Source organism: Elephantulus edwardii, unplaced genomic scaffold (genome assembly GCF_000299155.1).
Source record: "Elephantulus edwardii isolate Elephantulus edwardi_28Jun2011 unplaced genomic scaffold, EleEdw1.0 scaffold00049, whole genome shotgun sequence".
NCBI classification, from domain to species: domain Eukaryota; kingdom Metazoa; phylum Chordata; class Mammalia; order Macroscelidea; family Macroscelididae; genus Elephantulus; species Elephantulus edwardii.
The window spans coordinates 10,937,532-10,946,313 of NW_006399799.1; the positions used below are offsets into that span (position 1 = coordinate 10,937,532).

General features: G+C 40.4%; 1 protein-coding gene across 1 annotated transcript in view; it reads left to right on the forward strand.

The window, feature by feature from the left end:
- Nucleotides 1-8,782, forward strand: part of LOC102871467 (microtubule-actin cross-linking factor 1-like) — a gene marked incomplete at its 3' end in the record, with an annotated part of 301,457 nt that overhangs the window by 290,634 nt on the left and 2,041 nt on the right. The window contains 3 exon segments of the mRNA XM_006886487.1: nucleotides 5,719-5,930; nucleotides 6,465-6,606; nucleotides 7,584-7,599. Coding sequence (XP_006886549.1) covers nucleotides 5,719-5,930; nucleotides 6,465-6,606; nucleotides 7,584-7,599 — 370 coding nt within the window.

Consider the following 8,782-nt stretch of genomic DNA (forward strand, 5'->3'; position numbering starts at 1 on the left):
TCTTTTAAATTACTCTCTCTTCAGAATCTATATGAAGTAGGTCTTCGTGGTCGTGAGTTTGACTTTTACAATTTCAGCATCTCATTTCAGTGAAATTCATGGATTTGCATTTGTGCTGGTTGGTGTGCAGGAGGCAGTCACATAACTGGAGAGTGAGTGTCTCTGGCCACCAGCCCCACACAGTTCTAGGCTCTCTGTTTTTGTCTCACATACAATAATGATCATTTCTTATTTGAAGGATTCATGGAGTTTGGAAGATTCAACCCTCAAAACATTTGAGAGTCTAATAGTAGGAGAAACATGGATAAAAAAAGTAGCCTCCATTTTGATATAATATGTGTACAGTGAAGGAGGGCAAGAAATCAGTCTACCCATAGAATCACATGAAAGAGAAGAGGGCATCAGGAGAAGGAGGTGGTGGTTCAGTTGGATTTTAGAAATAGTATTGACCAGGCATCCATGAGATTTAGACATTCTCAGGAAAGGAAATCACGTGTTCAAAAGAACAGAAATGGCAACAGCAAGGCAGGTAGAGGGGAACCATATGATCAGAGCTTATAAGCTTAATAGAGAAGAGTGTGAAGAGGTCTGCAGGATGCCATAGCCAACCCCTCCTGAGTCCAAAGATGTGATCCTTCCCCCAACTTAACAAGCAAAAACCCACCCAGTGAGATGCATTTGGAAGAAGCTGAATTAAAGTTTAATACTTTTCTTTACTGTAGAACTTCTCAGAAGTACAAAATACTCATGTACATTATGGCTCTCTCAAAGGGGAAAAGTACAGAGCATGGTGTTTTGTAAGAAATGCCTCAGAAACCTGAGTTTGGGAAAGTTCTGTGTAAGCTGTAAAAGGCTGTGGAAGGATTTTGAGCTATTGAAATATACCAGGTTTTCATGCAGAACTTACGTTGTGGGGAATGAAGAGGGGACGGACAGATGGAGGAATATGATATACAAGGAGCAGTAGAAGCAATTACTGTTATCCATAGCATAAGAAGTAATACATAAACCACAAAAGTGTAAAGGAACTTGGAAAGGCACAGAAGGTTTTATAGGCATTTATAAAGTAGAATAAATAGACTGGTAGAATCAGGAAGCAGGAACTTAAAACAGAAGCCAGGTTTTTTACATAAGTCATTGGCTATAAGGTTCTAGTATCCAGGAAAAGGGTCTGCACCTTAAACCTGTGAACATCAGGTGTGATCAGAGAAGAGCAGGAAGGTCTCAAAGGTGTATTAGTTCATCATTAAGGTTGCAAGGTTAGGTGCAAGAACAAGACTTTGGACTGAACTCTGGAGAACATCAGTGTTAAGAAATGGACAGGGAAGGCAAAGCAGCAAAGGGCTAAACGATGTGATCAGTATCACTGCGTTGTACCTGTAGAGATTTTTGGTTTGGTGTATGTTTCACTGTATATGTTCTCAACAACATCAAATTACAACTTAAAAAATTCTGGAGATTAGTTGACATGCCTCAAAAACCTTATGCATGCATCTTTTCCCTAGCAAGTCCACTTGTAAAATTTATCCTAAGAAAGTTTTATAGATCCACACAACATTGCATATAATGCTTGAAAAATGTAAGCACACACCAACATCATAGGATAAGTTAAATAAATTAACATCTGTATGATGAAACAATACTTTGCAACTAAGAAAAAGTAAGAAATAGTATAGATAACTGGGTCACCAGTGTCAAATGCTGCCAAGAAATTGAGTTAGAGCAAAAATAGTGTTCCTTGGATCTGAAGAGTCAGAGTCATCAGTGACCTTTGCCTGAATGATTTCAGTGGAATGATGGTGATTGAAGCCTGTATGAAGAGAAAGGAGGAGTTGGGAGACAGAGGCTAGTGTATGGGGTAACTAAAATGGCTTGTCTGGGAATAGTTGCAGTAAGATGCAGAAAATAACAAAGGCAGACATCAGTGCTAGTCCCAGATCTACCACATTTTGAGTATTTAAGTTTCTTTTTCTATAAGATGTAGACAGGCCTGCTGATGACAAGTAAACACAATATTGCATGTGTTAGGATCATGTAAATTATACGTTGTTGTTGTTGTTGTTGTTGTTGTTGTTATTATTTTGTGCCGGCAAATCACCTACGACTCATAGCAACCCTATGTACAACAGCCCTAAACCCTGATCTGTCCTGTGCCAATCTTACTGTCTATGACACATCTACCTCCATTACCCCAGTCACTGAATCAATCCATTTCATGGAGAGTCTTCCTCTCTTGGGCTGTCCCTCCACCCTCCCAAGCATAATGTCCCTCTCCAAGGACTGGACCCACCTTGCAACATATCAAAGTATGTCAGATGAAGCTTCAGAATCCTTGCCTCCAAGGAGCAGCCTGGTTTCACTCTCTCTAAGACAAACCTGTTTGTTCTTCCAGCAGTCCATGATATATTCAATACTCCTATCCAGCACCACAGCTCAAAAGCATCAGTTCTCCTTCTCTCATCCCAAGTCATTGTCCAGCTTTCTGATGCATAACAAGTAATTGCAAAGACTGTCCTTGATCAGGCATACCTTAGTCTCTAGAATGGCATCGTTGCTCTTCGGTACTCTGAAGAGGTCTCTGACCTCAAACTTTCCCAATGCAATTAGTCTTAATTTCCTGGCTGCTGATACCAAGAGTGTTATTATACACTACATGAGGAATAGGATACATTATTACAGAGAGAGCTCTCTCAAACACTTAAGCTGTCACTGCCCTCATCTGAGATCCCATTTCAAAGTCTTCTTATGTACTTCTGTTGTTTTTCCTAGTAGTGGTTTTCCCAGAAATTAATAATTAATTGTTTACTAGGTTTAAAACACACATTTGAAGTTCTCTATGGCCACTCCTTGGAGAGGGACATCATGCTTGGAAGAGTGGAAGGTCAGCAAAAGAGAGGAAGACCTTCAACCAGATGGATTGACACAGTGACTGTAGCAATGGGCTCGAGTATGTCAGATTGTGAGGATGTCTGTCTAGAGAACAGAAAATGGTACATGGGGCCACAGGGCTGTGAGCATTTCACTGACAGGGCATGAAGGAGTGAGAATAGCACAGTACCTCAGTGCTCCAGAGCAGAAATGATAAAGACCTCATAGTGCAGCCCCATGGTGCCTCTAGAGCCACACTAGCAGCAAGAGGTTCATTTATTTGTTGTTGAATCAAATTCAGGTCAAAAAGCAGCTTTTCCTTCATCAAAGGCAAGAACAACAAAACCTTTAACTATGGACAACACAAACGCAAGAAGCCTTAGGTCACATCTTGCCACAGTTTCTCCACAGCAGTGCCACAGTCTTTCTACCACCATCACCAGGGTTTCGCTCTCAAGAAGGTCTTGCTCCAGTCTCCCTCAAGTCTTGTCTCCAGTCTTGCTGCCACAAGTCTTGCTCGTCTTTGTGGGGAGCACTTGCTTTTATCCTAGTCACACAGTTGTTGATAATTTGCAAGACCATGTAGCTTGAGACCAGACAGGGCTTAATATAATAGTTTTAAAAAGCCTATTTTTAGGCTACCACCACAATGGCACAGGATAGGACATGGTTCAGATCTGTTGTTCATAGGATCGCTATGGGTGATGTGACTTGATGACACCTAACAACAAGAACAATGACTCAGGAGCTCTAGTCTTTAGCTGCTAATCAAAAGGTAAGCTTGATGTTCATTTGCTAATCAAAAGTTCAAATCCATCAGCCATTAGGCCAGAGAAAGATGAGATGGTCTGCTTCCATTAAGATTAGAAACCCTATGGGGCAGTTCTAGAGGCAATAAGTTTGTTTGGTTTTTGTTTATGGCTGAGAACTAAAAACAGGGTAGGGAATAGGATGTCTGAATCCTCAGCTTGAGTGAGGATTTTCATTCATTGAATTATCTTGGTATCTATTGTGTGTCCACCACTGTGCTGCACAGTTCAGCAAACCCAATAATAAGGACGTTTGTTCTCTAGATTTCAGCACTTTCTTCCTAGTCTACATTAATGAGTCTCAAAGATAATTTTCTTTAGCACAAACTAGGATATTAAAAAGATTGTGTATCATTGTTATATGCAGCGTTAATGTAGACAAGGAAGAAAGTGCTGAAATCTAGAAAATGGGCAAGTGGAGAACCAAGAAATAAGCTTGAAGAGGTCTGAGAGTATACACATTCCTCATGAAGTGTACAGTTTTTAATACTGTGTTCACCTGTCGTCGTCATCAAGCATACCGGGATCTCACAGAAAAAGAAACTAAGGCACTCGAGATGTGGCAGAGCTGGGACTAGCACAGATGCCTGCCTTTGCTGTTCCCTGCACCCCACTACAATCTTTCAAGGGCCATTTATTATAGTCTATTAAACAAGAAGGGCTTTGATAGGTCACCTCTAGTGAGCCTGAGGAAATAGAGGCTCTGTGCAGGAAAGAGAGCCTGGACTGGAACACAAAAGGTTTAATGTCTGAGTCATCATGCTTAGTCTAATGCTTTGGTTTGTTACATCAACATAATACATTGAGAAGACTTTAAATTTGGAACCGCTTCTGCCTATACTCCTACAATTGATTTTTTTTAACAATTTGTTTTTTATAAGTCTTCTAAAATTAATCTAATTCCTTGAGTATATACAAGGTAGGACAGAATAGAAAGGGCACAATTATCTGGGAATCTAACTTGGAACTCAGTAGCTCCACAGGTGAAATACCGGGCCATCTCCTCCCAAAAAGACAACAGCCTCAGGGGCAATTCACTTTAGTGCACAGGGTCACTGTGAGTCAGCACCAACTTAGCAGCACAACAGTACATCTTAACAGATGGACACTTTAAAAAGTCTAAAGAGGTGCATGGGGTTTTGCAGAATAACATCCTTCAGTGAGAAGTAATCTCAGGAAAGAACAAATTCCACATGGCATTATTACTTTTAAACCTTCCACGGTTATTATTTATCTTTACTGTCCTGGGTATCTTTCTACTAAACCCAAACTAAAGTCTGCTCTTTGTAGATCCGGAAATCCACGGATGGCATTGCCTTCATGGCTGATTCCAGATTTCTTTCTACCATGATGTTCCTCTCCTATGTGGCAGTGCCCCTTCACCTACTTACTGCTTCCAGTTTTTCAATTAACAGTAGCTCGTGGGCAGATTTTATGCATGGTCTTGGTCTTTTCTTTCTGTCTTTCTCTCTCTTCACATGTTTACTTCTTAGTGATTCTGTCCTGGTATGTCTACTGCCCTGAGTTGCCAGACCCTTTCTAAAGGATCATTATTAACTGAATTAAAATAAAGTCTGAACAATGTCAGTTTCAGAGATCCTGTTTTTCTCTATTTCATTCCTTATTAAAGCTGAGAAAAAAGTATACATGTACTATGAGAGAGAAAAGAAGGGTTTTGATTGAACTTCAGAGGTTTGTGAGCTGCACTTGATTTATTTTGATCATATACAGTGTGCTTACCCCAAGAGACAGTGACAAAACAAGATCATGATAACAGAATGGCGCGGTGTACAAATCATTTCTCTATTAAGGCTTGCTATCCAAAAAAGGGACTTACTATACCAAACCAAGGGACGTGGTTAATGAGTCTGCTCTGGACAGATAAGAATCATAATAGACCTGGCTTTATTTCTTCTTTTTAAAGGGCACATAGATGTTCTGTAACTTCTATCACTGTTATCATGGGGTCAAGCAGCTATATGACTATCAAAGATCTATTTGTCAAGATTAATTGACTGTGTGTTATTTCCTCCCTTTTTAGCACGAGGTAGAACTAACATTGAACTTAGAGAGAAATTCATCCTACCTGAGGGAGCATCCCAGGGAATGACCCCTTTCCGGTCACGTGGACGAAGATCCAAACCGTCTTCACGAGCAGCTTCCCCTACCCGCTCCAGCTCAAGTGCTAGTCAGAGCAACCACAGCTGTACTTCCATGCCATCTTCTCCAGCCACCCCAGCCAGTGGGGCCAAGGTATGTACTGACCTCTGGACAAGGTATGTCCTGGCCTCACTCCCGTCTGGAATGGGAGTTCTATCCATGGTTTAGTGTAACCGCTGAAGTATTACACTCAGAAAAGGAACATTAAGACTTAGAGACCAACCTCCACCTAAAGAAAATCTGACCAGGCCCTGGCAACACTCACATACAAGGCCTTTAAGAAGACTGCAAAACACATTTATAAAAATATATATTCATGCTGGTTAGAATCAGGCATGTTTCTCCACATATTTCCAGTAACCCATCTAGAGTTATTTTTAAAATCCAGGCACTACTTGTGAACTGGAGCTAATGGGTAATTCTGTTGTTAATAGTGGCTTATATATGAAAAGCACCATTGCCTTTCTACGTGACCCCTTTCATCCTATTGGACTGATGAGCATTTTATTTTGTTTTCTGTTTCTTTACAATGTAGTGTGTTCTATTTATTTTTCTGTTCCCAATTTGCTCCCTTTCTGTTCCATTTCCTATTGTTCCCGTCCTTCCCTTTGGATTTCCGTTTCACAGACTCCACTTCAGTTCTCTCGCTGTTATGACAAACCCTGGTTGGTAAACAGTAAAGCTGGCACCCCTGTCAGGGACAGCCATTATCCTGACCTTCAGCTGTCCAGCCCTGAGGTAGAGTATGGCTTTCCTGACTAAGGACACAGTAAAGACAAGGTCTTCACTGATGCCGAGAACTTGACCAGCTACTCTTCCTGACACCAGGCCATGCTCTCTTCCATCTCTTAGGTGCTTGCTATCACAGCTCATTCATCTAATGTTTTTCAGGGGGTTCTAACTCAAGAGTCACCAAAATTGGAGATAAATAAGAGAGGCCTAAAAATAAATTTTTTAAAAACTTTGTGACAATCTTTACAATATTTGTTCAGAATGATAAACTATTGCCGTTCCTGGTAATTTGTTTATAAGACCTCTTGGAGTCTCCAAATGTCAGATACACAGATGAGTTAGTGACTCTTGAAATTCACTTATGATGCATGTTCAACAACGTTCTATCTTTGCTTAGAACAATAGAGTGGTTGGCGCCTCCCACCCTGAGACACACGCCCAGGCTGGTTGGTATCGCCACACAGTTCCAAGACAGGAGCTGCCTTCGTCGGACAAGCACACTGTTGGTGAACACTGCTCTGGGGCTCAGATTTAGCTTCTGAATTTCTTGGCGTGGGCATTTGGGTTGTAGTAGTCTTGATTTGGTAAATACACATGCCAACAAAGTGTGGTCTTTAATAGCATTCATCTACACATGTTTGGAAGAGCAGTGTTTTCAGAAAAGAAACATGAACTAGCAGCTTGCCCGGTAGCAGCAAATGGACGTTCTAGCACCTGGTAGGAAACATTGGGTTCTTGTACCTCAAAAAACAGTATTGCCTTCTGTCATGTAATGATTCAGCTGGTTAAACCAGGAGGTACAAAAAGCCAATGCCTCTGAGTAAACTGCTGTTTTGGGATTTGTCCCACACTGGGCTTAAATCCATTACAGAAATGTGTCTGGTTTAGGACACACTCTGGGGATCTATTATTACAAAAACCCCAAGCCTCAATCTGCTTACCCTCTTTTTGTAATGGTTTCAGGGGGTTTTTTTAAGTCTCAAAATGTCTAAAATTTCAATTATTAAATTTTAGAAATTAAAAAGTACAGATTCTCATATGATTCTGATCCATATTTTATTTTTTTGTTTGTTTGTTTGTCTTAAGTTGTTGTTTTATCTTGAAATGGCTTTCTTTCCTTGCTGGTGTTCTACATTGGGCCATGTCCTGATGGAATCCCAGGCCAGGAGCTCGGGGGCTGTGCTCTGCCCAGCAGCAGTGCTCACAGAAGCTTCTGGAACTGATGCTCTTCCTCCTGGCAAGACCAGGAGGGTTCACTCTCTATCGCTTTTGCCTTCTAAGTTGGACTATAAGAAACTCAATGAGATGGGTTGCTTTACTCTTCTATATATATAAACATCTTAAAGGTCTTGGAAAACAATTTATGCATTGAATTCAGAAAAAAAAATACAATAGAATGATGTACATACAGCATGAGTGATATTTAAAACCGATTTAAAATTTTTTTCGTCCTCCAAATTGTCTTCGTAATTATAGTTCTTACAGTAACAATTAAAAGGAGCTCTGATGATGTAAGATCAAAGATCTCTTACAAATCTAGACTTTAAAATCCACAAGCAGTTAAAATCCACCATGAATCCTAATTGTCTAAATGGCAATGAGTGATTAGTAACAGTTAAAATTATGTATATCCAGGCAGTTCTGCTCTGTCTTGTGGTGTTGCTATGAGTTGCAGTCTACTTGGTATCCATGGGTTTGGTTTTGACTTTTCATCTAGCTGTTATCTAGTTTGGAAAGTGTTTCTACATATCAGCTATTCATTCAATAAGTTTTTATTGAGCATACCTCCTGTTTTAGGTGAGGAGGATGTGTCAAAATTAAGTCCCTGATTTTATAGTACTTACACATTAATTCAAGAGACATAACAAACAAGCATACCTTATAATATTGTTATGTACCATAGAGTCTGAAACAAATCATAGCTTGACCATCAGCTTTCCAGAGACAATAAATCACTTAAGAGGAGACTGCCAATCTTTCTCCCTCAGAGCAGCTGGTAGATTCAAACCAACTCCTTACCACTAAGCTACCAGAGCTTCCTATATCTTACAATGTTATTGTTGTATACCATTGAGTCAGAATCAACTCCTAGTTGACCTCCCACTGAGTTTTAGAGCCAATTAATCACACAGGAGGAGATTACCCATCCATCTCCCATAGAGCACCTGGTGGATTCTAACCGCATACCTTTGGATTGGCAGTGCAGTTCCTTG